Genomic DNA, 20,437 nt, shown 5'->3' on the forward strand with positions numbered 1-20,437 from the left:
TGGAAACTTTTATCATTAAAATTATTAATTATATAAAAATAGAGAAAATAGTGTTCATATGTATTTGTCACTTAACTTCAGTATTTATTAACTTGTGGTCATATTAACTTTTCTTTCCAGTTCACTTTTTTACATTTTTTTAATTTAAGATAAACAAATTTCATATATACAGATTTCTTGACATAGTGCTAATCCCCACCCTACCCTCCTAACTTTCTCTCATAGTAGATTTAAGCAAATCCCAGAGATTATGTTATTTAATTTTTTTAATCTTTAAAAGATATGCTTCTTTATGCTAACTTTTTAAGTGATGATTTTGGGTTGAAAGTGAAAAGTACTATGAAAAATTACAAGCAGAAGTTATGATGTGACAGAAAAGTATATTTCCTGATAGTGAATTCATGTTGATACCTGCCATGAGTCTCCTATGTAGGTGAATTAGCACTTTAGTTGAATTATAATATTTTAATTATGAACTTTTAGCTTCTGAACAGAATCTGTATTTTGCCTCTTGCAGGATTATTCTACATTTTCCTACTCATGCCCTCTATGACTTAAGCTGTCATTTCTTAAGATTGCTCCAAATTAGCTTTGATAGCCTTTGTCACTAGGGTCTTGTATTAATTTGATTAGCGCTTTAAGGTAGCCTACAATAATGATAAATTGTGGTCGAATTTTTAAAGAGGGATAAGAAGCTTCTTTAAGATCTTGATGTACCTTTGATTAATGTTTAGACCACCACATTACCATTTTTTATTTTATTTTTTAAAATATTTATTTGGGGGGATGGGAGAGAGAGTTTCCATCTGCTAGTTCTTTCTGCAAATGCCTGGTATGGTTGGGGCTGAACCAGGCTGAAGCCGAAAACTAAAACTCAGTCTGGGTCTCCTACATCAGTGGCAAGAGCCCAATTTCTTTCTTTTTTTTTTTTTTACAGGCAGAGTTAGACAGTGAGAGAGAGAGACAGAGAGAAAGGTCTTCCTTCCGTTGGTTCATCCCCCAAGGGGCTGCTATGGCCAGCACGTTGTGGCCGGTGCACTGCGCCGATCTGAAGCCAGGAGCCAGGTGCTTCCTCCTGGTCTCCCATGTGGGTGCAGGGCCCAAGGACCCAGGCCATCCTCCACTGCACTCCCAGGCCACAGCAGAGAGCTGGACTGGAAGAGGAGCAAATGGGACAGAACTGGTGCCCTAACCGGGACTAGAACCCTGGGTGCCGGCGCCGCAGGCAGAGGATTAGCCTAGTGAGCCACGGTGCCGGCGAGAGACCAATTTCTTAAGCCATCACTGTGGCCTCCCAGGTTGTACATTGCCAAGAAGGTGGAATCAGGAGTCAGAACCAGGTATTGAAGTCACGTACTCTGATGTATTGTGATCGGAATGTAGACTTCTTAACCAGTGTTTTTTTTTTTTCTCTAAAGATTTAGTTACTTATTTGAAAGTAAGAGTTATACAGAGAGAGGAAGAAACACACACACAGAGAGAGAGAGAGAGAGAGAGAGAGAGAGATTTTCCATCTGCTGGTTCATTCTCCAAATGGCTGTGAAGGCCAAGGCTAGGCCAGGCCAATGTCAGGAGTCAGAAGCTTCTTTGGGATCTCCAATGCTGGTGCAGGAGCCCAAGCACTGGGGTCATGTTCTACTGTTTTCCCAAGCACAGTAGCAGGGAGCGGCATAGGATGTGGGGTAGCTCTTGCTCTAGCACTAGCACCCAAAGGATGCCGCCGCTGCAGACAGCAGCTTTCCCTTCTATGCCTCAATGCTGGCCCCTTAATTGATGTCTTAGCCACAAGACTAAGTACTTGCCCTAGCATTACCAGTCTTTAAATTCTCATTCCTGTGTACTGCACAGCTTCTTAGTCATCTGCAGTGTTATCAGTATATTTCAGAATATACATGATTATAACTAGAGGGTAGCCTTTGTGCTTATCAAGATCATATCCAAATTAAATTTACTTAACTGTGATTGAAACATGCTAGCATTTCTCTTTTCTTGTTAAAAGTTTCAATTTTTGTTCTTATGATTATTGGAGATCTCACTTTACCTTTTTAGGAATTTTTCCATTTATCATTAAAGTTTTCTAATGGAGTGGCTTATTCCCATTTGAAGGCCATAAAACACTAAGGGAAGAAAGGTGATAAGGTAGCAAGTTTGGAACCCCAAGTCATTATACAAATGTTTGGCTAGTAGGGGCTAGTCTGACTTATAGGATATTGTATCTGTTTTAGATTCAAAGATACATTAAAAGTTTTTAAATTGACAAAATTATATATATATATATATATATTCATGTGCACAACCTGGTATTTAAAAATATGTATACATTGTGAGATGACTAAATTGAGCTAATTAATATGTACCTTACCTTAACACCTCTATCATTTGTGTGTGTGTGTGTGTGTGTGTATGTGGCAAGAGCACTTACAATAAATATATTGTTAATAACTATAATCACCATGTTGAAACAGTAATCTTGCATTTATTCCTTCTATATATGCAATCTTCTATCTTCTAACCCACATCTTCCCTGGTACCCACCATTCTATTCTCTGTTTCCATGTGTTTAATTTTTTACATACCACATATAAATGAGATCATGTGTTATTTGTCTTTTTATGCTGTCTTATTTCACTTAACATAATGTCCTCCAGGTTCATCCATGTTGTCATAATGGACAGAATTTCCTCCTTTTTTAAGATTGGGTAGTACTCTATTGCATATGTATACCACAAGTTCCTTACCCATTCATCCACTGATGAACGCTGAGGTTGATTCTGTATCTCAGCTATTGGGAATACTGCTCCAGTGAACACACTCTTCGTCTTAGTTCAGTTTCTGTTTAACTACTTGGTATCCTGGTGATTAGAATTCGACTGCAGTATGATCAGATTTCCTCAATAGCCACTTTACCTGTCAGCAGTTGTCCAAAGTCACATGACACATGAGGATTGCCCTGGGGCTCAATTTGAACCTTCATTTCAGTTATTCATAAGCAGTAGCTTAAAGCTGTTGAATGTGCTTTTAAATGTTTTCTCATTTGTTAGGACTATTGACTAGAACTCTAAAGATTAACAGCAATTTAGTGAATTTAACATCTACTGGAGTGTAATATTTCTTTCTTTTTTATAGTTGAGAGCATGGTAACTGTTGGAAAAGCTATTCTTGAAAAAAATAATTTCACTGACTTCACAGATGCAAGGTATGTATACTTATAGATAGAAAACAGTGTTTCTGAAATGTTATTTCTTCATGAAAATTGGAGCAAAGGAAGCAGAGTTTGTGGGTTAGATGCATTTTTCCCCCCAAAGAAACTGTTTATTTAATGAATACAAATTTCATAAGTACAACTTTAGGAACATAGTGATTCTTCCCATCATACTTACCTTCCCATCCCTACTCCCACCCCACCTATCCCTTCCTCTCCCATTCCAAGTCCCATTCTCCACTAAGAAAAAAAAAAACCAAACTGTTCAATAGTCAAGACAAGGGCTGTTCAAGTCATTGCTCCTCAAAGTGTCAATTTCACTTCTACAGTTTTCCTTTTAGGTGCATTATTATCACAGATCAGGGAGAACATATGGTATTTTTCCCTTTGGGACTGGCTTATTTCACTCAGCATGATGTTTTCCAGATTCATCCATTTTGTTGCAAATGACAGAATTTCTTTTTTTTTCCATGTGTAGTACTCCATAGAGAACATATCCCATAATTTCTTTATCCAGTCTTCAGTTGACGGCCATTTAGGTAAATTCTGTGTCTTAGCTATTGTGAATTGAGCTGCAATAAACATAGGGGTGCAGATAACTCTTTTATTTGCTGATTTTATTTCCCTTGGGTAAATTCCCAGGAGTGGGATGGCTGAGTCAGAAGGTAGATCTATATTCAGATTTCTGAGGTGTCTCCAAACTGATTTCCATAGTGGTTTTACCAACTTACATTCCCAGCAACAGTAGATTAAGGAACCCTTTCCCCTACATCCTCACCAGCATTTGTTGTTTGTTGATCTCTGTGTGAAAGCCATTCTGACTGGTGTGAAGTGAAACCTCATTGTGGTTTTGATTTGCATTTCCCTGATGGCTGCTGATCCTGCGCATTTTTTCATGTGTCTGTTGGCCATTTGGATTTCTGCTTTTAAAAATGTCTGTTAAAGTCCTTGGCCTGTCTCTTAAGTGGGTTGTTTGTTTTGTTGGTGTGGCGTTTCTTGATCTCTTTGTAGATTCTGGTTAATTATCCTTTATTCGTTGCATTGTTTGCAAATAATTTCTCCCATTCCATTGGTTGCCTAAATCGCTGAGTGCTTCTTTTGCAGTACAGAAACTTCTCAGTTTCATGTAATCTGATTTGTTGATTTTTGCTTTGACTGCCTATGCCTCTGGAGTCTTTTCCAAGAACTCCTTGCCTGTGCCAATGTCTTGCAGGGTTTCCCCAATGTTCTCTAGTAATTTGATGTTATCACGTCATAGATTTAGGTCTTTAATCCATTTTGAGTGGATTTTCATGTAAGGTGTAAGGTAGGGGTCCTGCTTCATACTCTTGCATGCAGAAATCCAGTTTTCCCAGCACCATTATTTGAAGAGACTGTCCTTGCTCCAGGGATTGGTTTTAGCTCCTTGGTCAAATATAAGTTGGTTGCAGATGCTTGAATTGATTTCTGGTGTTTCTGTTCTATTCCATTGGTATATCCATCTGTTTTTGTACCAGTACCAGGCTGTTTTGATTATAATTGCCTTGTAGTATGTCTTGAAATCTGGTATTGTAATGCCTCCAGTTTTGTTTTTGTTGTATAAGATTGCTTTAGCTATTAGGGGTCTCCTGTGTTTACATATGAATTTCAGCATCATTTTTTCTAGATCTGAGAAGAATCTCTTTGGTATTTTGATTGGTATTGCATTGAATCTGTAGATTGCTTTCAGAAGAATGGACTTTTGATGATATTGATTCTTCCAATCCATGAATATGTAAGATTTTTCATTTTTTTGTATCTTCTATTTCTGTCTTTAATGTTTTATAGTTCTCTTCATAGAGATCTCCTCAGTGTTTTCACAGTCCTGGCACCCAGCCCTCAGTCTGGTCTCCCCACCAGACTTAGGAGTCTGCTTGGCTCGTTGCTGGGCGTGAACATGAGCTGGCACAGCTGTTACGAATGTCCAAAATGGTGCCTACTCTCTATCAGCTTGTTACAGGTGACTTTTCAGGATGACTGGGGAGAGAGAAAGTGTGCATTCCCTCCCCACTTTGTTTTTTCTACTCTAGTTTGGTGGGTACACTATCCCTTTCCTCCAGGGGTCTCCAAGCTGGATTCCCTGTAGGCTCTTCCTGCAGCTTTTTCGCCGGTGGCTTGGGCTACTGCAGTCTGGTCTCACTTTGCTTTCCAATGCTGGTGCAGAGGAAGCTCTTGGCTGGTGGGGTCCTAAGTTGTGTGCATCTTTGCCCTCCATGTAGGTTCATTGTATTCCTCCAATTTACATAGTTTCCTCTGCTGTTTTCTCCCTAACTCTTCTCTGAGACTCTAAATGCAGTTTTCATGAAAGTGAGAATATAGTTCATTGGTGGTGTATGTATGTATATGCGTGTGTGTATATATTTATATATATACACATTTATTTGTAACCTGTATATATATATATATATATATATATATATATATATAGTATAAATTTAATGTAATTTCTTTCACTCCTGTCTCCACATCTTCTAAAAATTTTCATTTATAATTTGAGCAGACAAGTTTATTTAGGCAATGGGTACATAAGAAGTCCACTTTTCTTTGTTCAAATAATGCATTCCTTTAAATCTGTGTGAAGTAAATTTTCTTAAATAAATCTTTATTTTACCTGATTTAAGAATTATTCTACTTCTAGCATAAAATTAACTTGAATTCATTGCCTGCTGAATTGAACTCTGGCACTCACCAAAGTTTGAGCAAAACCACAATGTTTAATTTGTAAACCCTTTTTTTTTTTTTTTAAAGATTTTATTTATTTACTTGAAAGTCAGAGTTATACAAAGAGAGAAGGAGAGGCAGAAAGAGAAAAACGTTGGTCTTCCATCCACTGGTTCACTCCCCAGTTGGCCGCAACGGCCGGAGCTGTGTCGATCCGAAGCACTGGTTCACTCCCCAGTTGGCCGCAATGGCAAGAGCTGTATCAATCTGAAGACAGGAGCCAGGAGCTTCTTCTGGGTCTCCCATGTTGGGGCAGGGGCCCAAGCACTTGGGCCATCTTCCCAAGCCACAGTAGAGAGCTGGATCGAAAGTGGAGCAGCTGGACTTGAACCGGTGCCCATATGGAATGCTGGCACTGCAGGCAGCGGCTTTACCTGCTACGCCACAGCACTGGTCCCTGCAAACCCTTTTTAATTAATCTAAGTAATGGGTTTCTTCTTAAAAAAAAAATTCTAACTTTGCCTTATGTGACCCAAGCAGTACCAAGGCAAGTATAGTATAGTGGAGATTATTTTAATAGTTCTTTTTTTTTAAAAAAATGATTTTTTAAAATTTATTTGAAAGACAAAGCCACACACAGAGAGGGAGAGACAGTAAGAGAGACACAGAGAGATCTTCTATCCACTGGCTCACATCCATAAGGGCTGCAACTGCCCAGTCTGGGCTATGCTGAAACCAGAAAACAGGATCTCCATCCTGGTCTCCCAAATGGGTGGTGGAGGTCCAAGTACCTACATCACCTTCCACGGCTTTTCCAGGCACATTAGCAGGAAACTATATCAGAAGCAGAATAGGTGGGACTCGAACTAGTGCTCTGATATGGGATGCGAGTGCTGTGAGCGCTAGCCTAACCCACTGTACTACATTGCTGGCTAACCTTCTAATACTTTTTTTTTTTTTTTTTTGACAGGCAGAGTAGACAGTGAGAGAGAGAGACAGAAAGAAAGGTCTTCCTTTGCCGTTGGTTCACCCTCCAATGGCCGTTGCGGCCGGCGCACCACGCTGATCCAAAGGCAGGAGCCAGGTGCTTCTCCTGGTCTCCCATGGGGTGCAGGGCCCCAGCACTTGGGCATTCCTCCACTGCCCTCTTGGGCCACAGCAGAGAGCTGGCCTGGAAGAGGGGCAACCGGGACAGAATCCGGCGCCCCGACTGGGACTGGAACCCGGTGTGCCGGTGCCGCAAGGTGGAGGATTAGCCTAGTGAGCCACGGTGCCGGCCTTCTAATACTTCTTAACCAGAATTCAGAATAGGTCTGAATTCTGATACTGCCCAGGCTACATATTGTGTACCATACTTGTGCTTGCAGCATTAGTTTGTCATTTAACCTACAAGATAATACCTGCCTTGCCTACTTGCAGGCACAAAATGAGATTATGTGTGTGAAAATCTTCTGAAACTTAAATATTATCTAAGTGTGATAATGACAAAGAACAGAAGGTATTCGAGACCCTTTGCCGTGAAGCTATACATTTCCTTTCCCAGTCACTGGAGTATTTATTAGAATGAACACTGGACAAGGAGTCAAATGTTCTGAGTTTAGCTCTAAGTTTTACTACTCTGTGACTTTTTGGATCTTGGCTTCTCATCTTTAAAATTAAAGAGTTGAGGGGCCGGTGTTGTGGTGTAGTGGGTTAAAGCCCTGGCCTGAAGTGCTGGCATCCCATATGGGTGCCAGTTCTAGTCCCGGCTGCTCTACTTCCAATCCAGCTCTCTGCTATGGCCTGGGAAAGCAGTAGAAGATGGCCCAAGTCCTTGGGCCCCTTCACCCGCTGGGAGACCTGGAAGAAGCTCCTGGCTTTGGATCAGCACAGCTTCGACTGTTGTGGCCATCTGGGGAGTGAACCAGTGGATGGAAGACCTCTCTCTCTGTCTCTACCTCTCTATGTAACTTTGTCTTTCAAATAAATAAAATAAATCTTTAAAAAAATAAAAATTAAAAGAAATAAAATGAAAGAGTTGAGTGAACCATTGAGTTGCTTCTAGCTTCTAGATTACTTGGTTCTACTTTATATAAATCTTGTTTTACAGAGGGAAAACCTGGTCTCTTTATCCAGGTACTAGTGGCAGCTTTTCAATATCTGCTGTGTATCTGACTGTACTTCATTGGTCCCAGAAGATGAGTGCTACAGGATAGCAATTCTCCTTGCCTTCTTCTCACACTCTGATCGCTCCTAGTTTGAACAGGCAGATACTTATAGGTTTTGGTTTTGATACAGGTATGCTTCGCTTCAGTCAGTCTAAGTGGACTTGTAAAACTATAAACTGATTTTAAGAGATTAAATTGGCCGGCGCCGCAGCTCAATAGGCTAATCCTCTGCCTTGTGGCGCCGGCACATTGGGTTCCAGTCCCGGTCGGGGCGCCAGATTCTGTCTCGGTTGCTCCTCTTCCAGGCCAGCTCTCTGCTGTGGCCCGGGAGTGCAGTGGAGGATGGCCCAAGTGCTTGGGCCCTGCACCCCATGGGAGACCAGGAGAAGCACCTGGCTCTTGCCTTTGGATCAGCGTGGTGCACCGGCCGCAGCGCGCCGGCCATGGCGGCCTTTGGAGGGTGAACCAACGGCAAAAGGAAGACCTTTCTCTCTCTCTCTCTCACTGTCTACTCTGCCTGTCAAAAAAAAAAAAAAAAGATTAAATCATATTTAAAAATTTATACTATTTAAAGGAATTATCTTAACAATGTGGCACAGCACATTAAGCTTCCACCTGCAGCGATAGCATCCCATATAAGCACTGGTTCAAGTCTTGGCTGCTCCAGTTCCAATTCAGTGCCCTGCTAATGCCCCTGGGAAAAGCAACTGGTGACAGCCCAAGTACTTGGGCCCTTGCCATCCACATAGGGACCCGGATGGAGTTCCTGGCTCCTGGCTTCTGCCTGGCCTAATCCTAGCCATCGCAGCCATTTAGAGAGTGAACCTGGAGATTGAAGATCTGTTTTTCTCTCTTCTCCCTCTTTCTCTGTAACTCTGCCTTTCAAATAAATAAATAAATCTTAAAAAACCAAATTTAATAAAAGATAATTATGATGTTACTACATAAATTTACTACATAACTTGTTACTACATAAATTGTTTTTAGTAAACAAGAAACAGTAAATGTTTTTAGTAAACATTAAACAAGAAATGGGGATAATAAAGATTTTTTTAAAATCACATGATTATGATTAATCTCACTACTGTTAGATTGGTTGGTAAGAAATTACTGAGCAGTTTATTAAAGGAGAAGGCATACTCTTCTGGCTGTGTCTTGCAATAAAGGAATACCGCTAGAGTGTCTTTTTTTTTTTTTTTTTTTTTTTTCAGGGGAGGGATTCATTGCAGGAGCATATTTTAGAAAAATTAAAACTTACTGTGATAAGACTGAGGTGATAAGACATAATGCCATCTCAATTTAGAATGATTATCGTGAGGCATAACATGCTGTTGAGGCCTTCCTTGATAAAGAGTTGTTACCATGAATTTTTATAAGAGGTGGAGAACTGTGTGAATACTCAAAAGTGTTTAAAGAGATACACGATTTTGGGCCAGCCCTGTGGCCTAGAGGGTTAAGCCGACACCAGCAGCGCTGGCATCCCAGTTGCTCCTCTTCCCATCCAGTTCTCTGCTGGTGTGCCTGGGAAAGCAGCGGATGATGACCCAAGTGCTTGTGTCCCTGCCATCCATGTGGGAGACTTGGAAGAAGCTCCTGGATCCTGCCTTTGGTCTGGCCCAGTTCTGGCCATTGCAACTATTTGGGAATAACCCAGTAGGTGGGCGCATTCTCTCTCTTTCTCTGTAACTCTGCCTTTCAAATAAAACAATCTTAAAAAAAAAAACAAAAAGATGAGTGGTAACTTGTCTGCCTTAGTTAGCCTCTTTTGGATATCTTAAGTATTTATGTGTTTTAAGCTGGTCATTAGCTTTAAAGTACTACAGCACTGATTTGTCAATCATCATTTATCTTTTTGCTTTAGGATGGGATTTCATATGCCACCATTCTGTTCCATTTCTCACTTGCACCTTCATGTTCTGGCTCCAGTCCGTCAGTTTGGATTCTTATCAAAGTTGGTTTATAGAGCTAATTCCTATTGGTTTATCACTGTAAGTATTACAGTTTTACCACCAGCATATAAACATATTAAAAAACATATGTCCTTTTCGTTGTAGTTTTTGTTTTCTGGGCACTTACAGCTCTCATAGTTTTGGTCACCAAAAATACTTTAAAATAGCTGCTTGCACATATCCAAAATAATATTTTGATTTGGAGGATTTTCTAGGTCATCAGATCTATAAGAAGATAAGCTATGACTCAGTCTCCCCATTGCAAGCAAGGGATCTGATGTGGATGAAACATGGCATTAAGAATCAAACTGGATTCACATCTGGCTCCATTGCTTACTTGAGGGATCATGTGCAAGTTACTTAAACTTTTTTAGACTGAAGTTCTTTATCACCTGCATCCATACCTAGCCTTAGAATTGACGAGAGAGAGAAGTTAATTCATGTCTAAAATGCTTAAAACAGTACCTTACCAAATAGTAAGTACTCAGGAAATGTCAACTACTGCTTCTGAAATCATAATCACCAACATCATTGCCAAAATTGAGTACTTATAATTTTTGGTGGTTAGTTTAAACCCGTTTGAAAAGGGATGAAGTAGTACTATCAATTACCAGATCTGAGTTTGAAACCTGGAGTCTGAAAAATTCAAAATTCTACCCTGCTGAGTCAAAACTGGGACTAAAATTGAAAGGTTTCTAAGCCTATGGTCTGTCAAGCCTTGGTTATTAAGTGACTTTCTCTATGGCCACTTGACAGGTAGTTTACCCAGCTCTTATTGTAATGAGTCCATGATGATATGATGGCCTGTATTTACTTTATCTGAGCAAATATCAAATAATATTTATTTCTTATTAATTAATGAATGGTATTATTCTAGTCATAGGCCATAAGAAATTAAAAAGCAGCTCATTTCTAAATACTTTGTATGTCAGGCATCTCTCTCCAACTTGTCCAGGTGATTTTATTTAACTAAATATATTATATATGCATATACATATTTAAGATATGTCTACAGTTATCCTTTGGTTTCTGTGGAGGGTTGGTTCTAGGTCTTCTCCAAAATACCAAAATCTGTGGATGCTCAAATCCCTTCCATGTATCTACCATTATAATATCATGCAGAGCAGTTTCACTGCCCTGAAAATCCTCTGTGCTTTGCCCATCCCTCCCTCCCTGCCTCCCTTCTAACATCTGGGCATCACTGATCTTTTTGATGTCTCCATAATTTTGCTTTTTACAGAATGTTATACAGTTGGAATTGTATAGTATGTAACTTTTTTAGATTCGCTTTTTTCATTTACTAATATAAGATTCCTCTAGATCTATTTTTTTAAACTTTAGTATTTATGTTCCTTTTCTTATTGAAAAACTTCAATGAAAAATACAGTGTATGTAACACTATTTTATACAATGTACCTTTACTATCCTATTGTATATAAAACTATTATATTCAGATTTTTTGTTAGATAATTTTAGGAATACATTATATAATAACTAGCTTTTCTGGGTGGTTTGTTATAATAAGGATGCTAGAAGAACTATTTGAAAGAGGCTATTATTTTTTTAAATTACAGGCTGATTCTTTGATTGAAAAATTAAGAACATGAAAATTTCAACAGTGGAGATTTTCCGAATCTCGGCTCAGTATAAACTAATATTTTGGTTACTTGGAAGACTAATTGCAGTTTTAAGGTTTGTTGGGTTTTATGAATGGCACTGAGTAACCTTAAATCTTTCCTGATTATGTTTGAGATCTGTGACATAGTTATATGAATACTTTGTCACTGACTTCTTTAATGTTTACTTGTCTGAGGATTTTATGTGTAACATACTGTAGGTAAAAACAAATTCTGAAAGATTCTATATTTTTAAAAATTCAAATATTTCCATTCCTTAGGAGTCAATTGCAAAAGTGATTTATTTATGAGGAGTAAGCTGATATAGAAAATACTTTATTGGAACCAGTTTATTACTGTGAAGGAGAGAAGAAATTTTTTATTTCTTGACAAAATTCCAAAATAAAGAATACTATCCTACACAATGATCTCTGTGCTGACGGAAACAATTACTTGGGTCACTTTTTACTGCTATTTAAGATGCTGGTTTTTATTTCCTAAAGCCTAGTATCTCTGATAAATCAATCCTGAAACCTATATGAGATATATATAGTAGTCTTGCCATATCTGTGAGGGCTATGTTCAAGACCACCAGTAGAAGCCTGAAATCTTGGAAAGTTGTGAATCATATGATGCATACATACCTTTAGTAAAGTCTAATTTAGACCTGTAAGAAATTAACAATAATAGTTAATCTTAAAATGGAAGAATCATAACAATACATTGTAGCAACAATATAGTGCTTTGTGGTTTGGGGCTATTAAGTAAAGTAAAGGTTACTTGAACATAAGAACTGTGACACATGACAGCTAATCTGCTAATTGAGATGGCTGCTAAGTGATTAATGGACAGGTAGCATATACAGTATGGTTACATTGCCCAGAGCAATACAGGCAGGATAGAGTAAAATGGCACAAGATTTCATCATGCTGCTCAGAACAGCACACAATTTTAAAGTTAAGAACTGTTTATTTCTGGAATTTCTCATGTAGTATTTCTGGATCTTGGTTAACCTGGAATAAATGAAACTTTGGTTAAATGTGGACTCCTGCAATAAAATTTCTAACAGGAATTACAATCAATCTAACAGAATTCAGTGTAGTAGAGTTCTGCCTGTAATGACATAAAGGAGAAGGAAATATAAAGTGGTTCTATTATTAAAACTGGAAGAAATGGTTACTTAGTGGCATATTCATTTCTATACCAAAGAAAAATTGGAATTAAAAGTAGCTAGGTCTTAATTCTAATTTATCATGAAAAAGGCTTGATTTGAAAGTAGATATATAGGCTTAGATGAGAGACTTTATTTTAATAATACAATGTTAATGTTCATATTTCATGAAGCTTGTTTGGTTAGGAGTTGTCATTTGGTACTAATCTACAGTCAACAAGTGAATGTGAGAATGCAGAGCAGGTGCTAAAAGCTAATTCTGCGTTGTGCTAGTGAACATAAATGAACAAAATTATTAATGGAATTATCACAAATAGGTTGAGATTATTCATTTCATTTTCCTTTTTGAGTTGATATTAAAAGTCATTTTATGTAATGAAATATTTATTATAATGTTTGGTAAGAACATTGGGAATCAATCTTATTTAGTTGGTTTTTCTATTTATTCATTCAAAAAATACTTATTGAGCATTTAACATGTACCAGATACTGTCAGAATCAAGAAATAATGAGGACAGTCTGCCTTCAATTGCTGATAAAGGGGTCAGACAAAAATCAGTGATTAGAATTTAGTAGTTAAGAGCTGTAATGTCCACAAAAGAGGAAAACAAGTAGCAGTAAAACTGAGCATTCAATACTGAGTGTTAGTCATGTAGACAGGCTGAGAAACCCACATGTGCTTTCCTTGAGTTCTGCTATTTTGTAATTGACAGGGATGTGCAAATTTGAGCTTATTTACTGGAGGTAGACAGAGGAATTTGGAAATAGGATTATGGACTCTCAAAATGAGATTTACAGGTTTTTAATAATGCTTTGTGAGATAGTTCACTGAGCAGCTACATAGATTAAGTTACAAATTTCTAGAAATCACTTAAAATGACCAGCTTCAGGGAAGGAATTTTCAACATATGCAACTTCTGTATGTTTTCTAAAATAATATAATTGACATTATGATAACATGAAAGTATTTAAGGAATTTTCAAGTGTCTTATGTACCTCTTAAAAACATAATTAGCCAATTGATTCAATTTTTATCTGCTTATACCCTCACATACAAGCTTTTCTTTGTTGGGAAGCCCCTGAGAACTCATTTCTAGTTTAGGTTCTCTTTATATATGGAGACTAACAGTCAAATTACTACAATTAAAATTCACTTAGCCTGTTCATTAATCTAAGTATTTGGTTACTCCCTCACTATCTATAACGTTGGTTCAAGTTTATTCAGAACCTGTCTTAAACATGTTTCACGGTGTATTAAGGACATTATACACGTTGTTTTACTAGTTATAGAATTGTAAAAATATTATAATGAACTATTTCAAATTGTGTGTACTGAGCTCTAAGAGATCTAAATAAAGATGGAAAAATACTGTGTCAAATATTGCTTTTCTGGATTCTGTTTTTTAGAAATTGTTTAGTTTCATTGTATTGGAAAGGCAGAGAGAGAGAGAGAGAAAGAATATGAATGAATCTTCCATCCACTGATTCATTCTCCAAATACCTGTAGAAGCTGGGCCAGCCTGAAGCCAGGAGCCAGCATCTCAATATGGGTCTCCCACATAGGTGGCAGGCACCCAACTATTTGAATCATCACTGCTGCTTCCTAGGGTGCATATTAACCCGAAGCTGGAATTGTGGAATTGCAAGCAGAGCTAGGACTCGAATCCAGGCACTCTGTTATGGAATTTGGGTGTCCCAATTGATGTCTGAATGACTGTACCAATTTCCTGCCCTGTTGGACTCTTCATGTAGTACTAAAAGCAGAGGTGGAAATGAAGTGTTTGATAAATTGGTTTATCATAATGTATGAAAACTTCACTGTTAGAGAAATAGACATACCTCTTATTTTACATTAAAAAATCTGAAAGCATAGTCTTTATTATTACAGCACTCATATATATCTAGGTTGTGATGTCAAAAGTCACTAACAAAGTTGATCCCTACAACTTCCATTAATTTTTTAGTGTGTACCGGGTACAAGTACTCAGAGTTCCTAAAATGAATCTGATATTTGTTAACTGTTTATGAGTCAGCTTTTATTCTAAAAACATAAACAAAAACCAGGTCACATTCAACTTAAATCTACTTAATGAAAATGTCTAATTTCACCAATAAGTGGAGAATCAAATCCTCACTGTATTATTATTAAAAACCACAGTCGTGCATTAATTGAACAAATACTTAAACCAAATATCATTCAAATGAATATTGTATTTTCTATTATTATAAAAGAAGTAACTCCAGCTCCCATTTCTAACCCACTTTTCTCAATTTTCCCAGTTTTGTTTTTGGCAACTCCAATCTTTCAGTTGCTCAGGCCCCAAATTTTGGGATCATCCTTGATGGTCTCTTACAGCAAATACTGTTAGCAGTGCCTTAAAAAATATACTCAGAATTTGACCACTTATCACTTGTACTGCAGTCACCGTGACCAAGTTATCACTCTTGTCTAGATTATTGTGGTAGCTTCCTGTGTCCCTGTTTTTGTCTTCACCACCCTTCAGCCTATTCCTAACACATTTACCTTTTCAATAAATACAACATGTATGCTGGAATGTTCCTTCAGGCCTACAGTTCCTGAGCACTTTGCCCTCAGAAAACTTTTGGCATCAGCGTTTCGCCTTGAAGGAACTTGGAAAAACAAATCAGTTCATTCCTCTCAGTGCCCCGTGTCTCTGCCATCCTCACTTAACCCTTAATGTTGCTGGAATCTCATTACTGCGCTCCATGCCTCCAGTCGCTACCTCTGTAACACAGCCTCTATTAGAGTCTTTTCTAAATTACTCACTGAATTACAAAATGGGCCATGCAATTTTCTTATGAAATCTTCACCATTTACCACCAAGATAATTCATGAGCCATTTCATCTCTATTTTCTTCACTTGTACTCAATGTGCTAGCTATTTTTACTATAATCTGACCACAACTTTGAAAATCTGTTCACCCTTCAGGTCCAACTCAGACATTATCTTCTCTGTGAAGACTTCCCTGATAACCTCCCATTTCCAACTGTAGCACCGTAATCAGGTGACTCATTCTGAAAGTCTACACATCAGCTGGATTTTCCTAGCTTTATGTGCTTCCTGGTAGTTAGTATCCATGACCAGTATAACTCAAGTGTGAAACCTCTTTGAGTTCCCAAAGTGTCCACTCACATCAAGCACTTAAAGTATATAATAAACCAAACTGATAGCACTGTGGAAAAAGTACCGTGTGGCTCCTGCCATTTTGCTCTCTTTTCATCTACTTTTCTCCTTAACTTTGGTTTTTTTTTTTTTTTTTCTCATTAAACGTGGTTTAACTTTCTGTGAGGCCTTAATTAGCCAACTTGCCCAACCCACAGGAAACTAACTTAAGTAGGCTAACTCTAGATATTTTCTCAGCCAAGGAGATTCTCTCAAGATTAATTTTCAAACTAGCTGGTAAGAAGGGAGTATTTTGTTCTTGTTACAGCTTCCTCAGAGAAAAATATTTGCAGCACTTTGCAAACTAATCACAAATTTCTCAAAGATTGGTAAGATGTCAGAACATTATTTCTGGTACCTGGGCCCCTCGAGCCTCCAAGCTCACGAGTCCATCCCCTTCTCTTGCAGGAATTCATTTCTAAACCTTAGGGTGCTTCAGAACTACTTGGCAGGCTCCTTTAAAACAAACTGCAGGGATCTCACCTCCAGATTTCTGATTCAGCAAGTTTGAGGTCAGGGCAGGATTTTGCATTTCTAAATGGTTTCCAGGTGATAGACATTGATGTTGCCTTTCCATACCACACTTTGAGAACTGCCAGGAGGGATTCTTAAATATGGCTGCATGTTAGAAGTTGACAACTGGGAATCTTTTAAACTTTTTATTTAGGCAATACCAAGATAAATTAAGTGTAAATCTCTAGGGATAGATTCCAGGCCACAGTATTTAAAAACAACAACAAACCCTCAGTTAACTCCAGTGTGCAGCCAGTTTGAGAAACTCTGCCCTACAGAATTGAGTAAAACCTTTGTGCCTTGTTACAGTGAATGCTCAAAAAAATCACTCTTACGGAAATGAGACTGTACTAGAATAGGTGTGAAAGAAGTCTTTACTGACATGAACTGACAATAGGCAGATTAATAGAGGAAAGATACACAAACATTTAACCAAGATTTCACGTGATATGAGAGCTTACTGAGGGAGATCCAGCAATGCAGGGTGAACTATCCATCTTTATGCTTAGGTTTGATGAAGCATGGACAGTTCTGGAGGAACCTTATTGGACAGAAGGGTTATGATCTAAGAGTAATAGACTGGGGAAACCAAAGACTGTTGAGTCTTTTTGGCCTCTTGTAGCCACATTGTTTCCTCCCAGCAATGGTATAGGACTCCTTCTGAACATGTGTTAAGGGTGTTTTATGATCTGCTCTCAAGATAGGTCAAAGAGTTTCTTGATGGTCAACTCCAAGAAAGGCAAGGAAAAAAAAAATTTTTTTTTTTTGGCTTCATAGATTGCTTAGGGGTGAAGGGGTTCTAATTTATATAACCTGCCTTTGGGAAAAGAAATTCTAGTGTCTATGGCTTGCCTTGGGGGGAGAGCATATAGGAGAAAAGGAGGTCAGAGGGAAACTGTTTCTGAAGTTTTTACTGTATTGGATAACTCCTACTTATGGGAAGCAAATAAAGTTTTTCACTGGAGGGTGAAAAACCTGGCTCAAATGAAGCAAATGTGCTGTAATCTTAATTGCCCCTGACTCACAAGTTCTGCCCAAGGTAATAAACGGGGTCCTACTCAAAGACATGCAGAAACACCTAAGCCGTAAAGCTGAAGAAGCCTGGAGCAGTGGGAATCCAGGTATGGCTTGGTCCTGTGTTTGGAGTGGAATAAGATAAGTGAAAACTCTGTTGACTTTCATTACTTGGCTGGCCTGGGAGGAAAGCTGGCCAGGTAAAGGCAGGGGGCATCTCTAACAAGAAATTTACAGTTCTGCCTGCAATGTTGCTGACCCTACTTGACCATCCCCTCAGCTGCAGTGGTCACTTTGGAAGTTGGGCTGAGTGAAGGGCTTTTCAGCTTAGAGCCAATAAGATCTGTGGCTCTGACCTGGGCATCCTTCGACTCCAGGGCAGGTCCATTTCCAGTGATCCAACTCTTGGCAGAGCTGCCAGGGCTCTTCACAAGCTGACTTCTGCTGAAGCCCAGGCTTACCACATTGAAAGCCACTGCAGTGGACTGGCCTGTTGGGTCTCCTTGAGGGCAGATCACTGTACAGATCAGCCATTAATAGGCCTGCCACCCATTGCTTCTGATGCCGAGCTTTCTTTTCCTCCTGGTTTGTGTTAAAGCAGACCAGAGGATGCAAGTCAAGGGAGTGCCCGTTTCCCATCTCTCATCTTCAGTGGCCTGAACTACAAGTCTATAGTCACAGGCAGGTTCTGTAGTAATTTTTCTAAGGTAGACAATGCCCATGAGGAAAATTATATTCTCACTTTAAAACTTTCTTTCCCTTTGGTCTGAAAGGGAGGTTTTTTCTACTTACTGTATACTTGGCTGATGGCGAAGTGAATCTAGCTATGAGATTATTATTTGAGTTCTTATTTTGGCTATGCTATTGCAGAAAAATGTTAGCCATCTCTTTTATAAGGTCTAAAGATTAAATTGTGCATCCCACAGATTCCTTCATAATAGAATTAGTTTCCTACCTTGAAGAGAATAGAGAAATGAAAGAACAAGTTGGGCTTAGAATAGAGAAATGAGGGAGCAAGTCCTAGATCGCTTGCTGACAATAGCAATATCACATGAATACTTAGCAAACTGTTTCAACCATTAGATAACAACTTAAGAAAACATTTACCAGAAGGTCCAATGCCTTCTATAAATTTTAAGAATCATGTATTTGAAAACACCTCTTAAATATCTAACATGGTGTAGTTTGTTTAGCCAGTAAACTTAAGCACAACCATCTAAAATGTTTTGTTTCTTTCTACCAACAAGTCTAAAACATATGATACACAGATTCAGGCCCCACAAATTAAAATGTATCTTTGATTGATTTTAGCAGCTTAAATTTATGGACAATCTCATCTATAAGCCATTTAAAATAAAACTCTTAATAAAATTTCCCCATGTGGACATACAATATGTACACACATATAACATAGCATAATAGACCAATATAGCAATTTTAAGAATAGCTTTTAAAATCTTTAACTCTTTTTGTAGATTGCCAATTGATTTGAATTGCTTTTTGTTTTTAGTAACCTCAGTTAACCATACTTTCTCTGATCTTACTGCAAACTAAAGAATCAAATTAGAGGCCAGTGCTGTGGTTAGTAGGTTAAACCTCCACCTCCGTTGCCAGCATCCCATATGGGTGCCTGTTCGTGTCCAGGCCGCTCCTCTTCCTACCTAGCTCTCTTAACAGCCTGGAAAAGCAGTAGAAGATAGCCCAAGTACTTGGGCCCCTGCACTGGTGTGTAAAACCCAGAAAAAGCTCCTGGCTTCTGATGGGCTCAGCTCCAGCCGTGGCAGCCATTTGGGGAGCCAATCAGTGCATGGAAAATATCTCTGCCTCTCAAATAAATCTTAAGAAAAAAATTAGAGATAAGAATAAAATTAAAGTGGCTCAGAGGAAACTTTGGCAGGCTCTAGGTTAGCCTCCTTTCTGCCACTGGCTGAGATTTGAGGACAGCTCTCTTCCAGATTGGCTCAATCAGGCAAGCCATCCTTGACAGCGACAGCTTTAGGACCAGGAAAAAGGTTGAGCTCCCAGCCTGTTTTTCTCCATTTTTCTGTGCTTAGAATCTGCTTCATAGGTAGCAAATGACAGCAGAGTTTGTTACCAGAGTTTCAGGTTTGTTCTAGACTCTCTTGACCAGAGGACAGGGTCGACTTTGCTCCAATTTTGGAGATACTTTTATTGGAAATTTAACTCTAAGGAGCGGAATTATTTGTAAATCAATTCCAGCTGTTTAAGTCTGAATTGGTGCCTCAGAATTCTGTCTTGTTTCCATACAGCAGCCAGTGTTACTTATCTTCATGAATTATTTTCAGTAAGACTATCTGGAGTCCCCTTCTAGCATTGCACGAAGTGTTAACGCCCTCAAGAATGCTTCCCTATGGTGAACTTTCCATAATCCTTACCTAACTTGCTCCAATAAAAGTTATTTCCCAAACTGTTCAGAAACTACCCCCTTTTGCACGAATTGTAAGAATTCCACTCGCAGTACACAGGAAAATACCCCTCCCGTTTTTTGTTTGTTTTTTTAATTATTGATTTTAAAGAGTCAGGGAGAGGCAGAGATCTTCCGTGATTGGCTCACTCCCCAGAGAGCCACAACGGTCAGGCCTGGAACCAGGAGCATCTTTCGGTTCTCCCGGATGGGCCTTGGTCCGCTGCTATTCCCAGACCGTTAGCAGGGAGCTGGGTCTTGGGCAGCAGCCGGCACGACCCGGCGCCCATGTGAGACGCCAGTGTCGCAGGTGGCGGCAGCCTCTCGTTTGTGTACAAACCCCTGACACACGCGTCCTGTGCTCCTGGACCTTTTATCTTGCTGTCCACTGCTCCGAACCCGAGAGCATCTAGCAGCCGTCACAAGCCCGCCACCAACCACCGGGGCTGGGACTCCAAGCGCGAGTAACGTCGGAACAGCGCGCGCGCCTCGCTCAGCTTCCGCTTCCGGTCCTTCCGGCTCCGCCTCCGCGGAAA

General features: G+C 39.1%; 1 protein-coding gene across 1 annotated transcript in view; it reads left to right on the plus strand.

Annotated features, from left to right (window-relative positions):
- The window catches only part of HINT3 (histidine triad nucleotide binding protein 3), a 28,710-nt gene extending 14,576 nt beyond the window's left edge, over nt 1-14,134 (plus strand). The window contains exons 3-5 of the mRNA XM_062186727.1: nt 3,127-3,196; nt 9,890-10,016; nt 11,552-14,134. Coding sequence (XP_062042711.1) covers nt 3,127-3,196; nt 9,890-10,016; nt 11,552-11,584 — 230 coding nt within the window. The 3' untranslated portion in view covers nt 11,585-14,134. The remainder of the gene's footprint in view (nt 1-3,126; nt 3,197-9,889; nt 10,017-11,551) is intronic.
- The last annotated feature ends 6,303 nt before the right edge of the window (nt 14,135-20,437 follow it).

The sequence above is a fragment of the Lepus europaeus genome, chromosome 3 (genome assembly GCF_033115175.1).
Source record: "Lepus europaeus isolate LE1 chromosome 3, mLepTim1.pri, whole genome shotgun sequence".
Taxonomy (NCBI): Eukaryota; Metazoa; Chordata; class Mammalia; order Lagomorpha; family Leporidae; genus Lepus; species Lepus europaeus.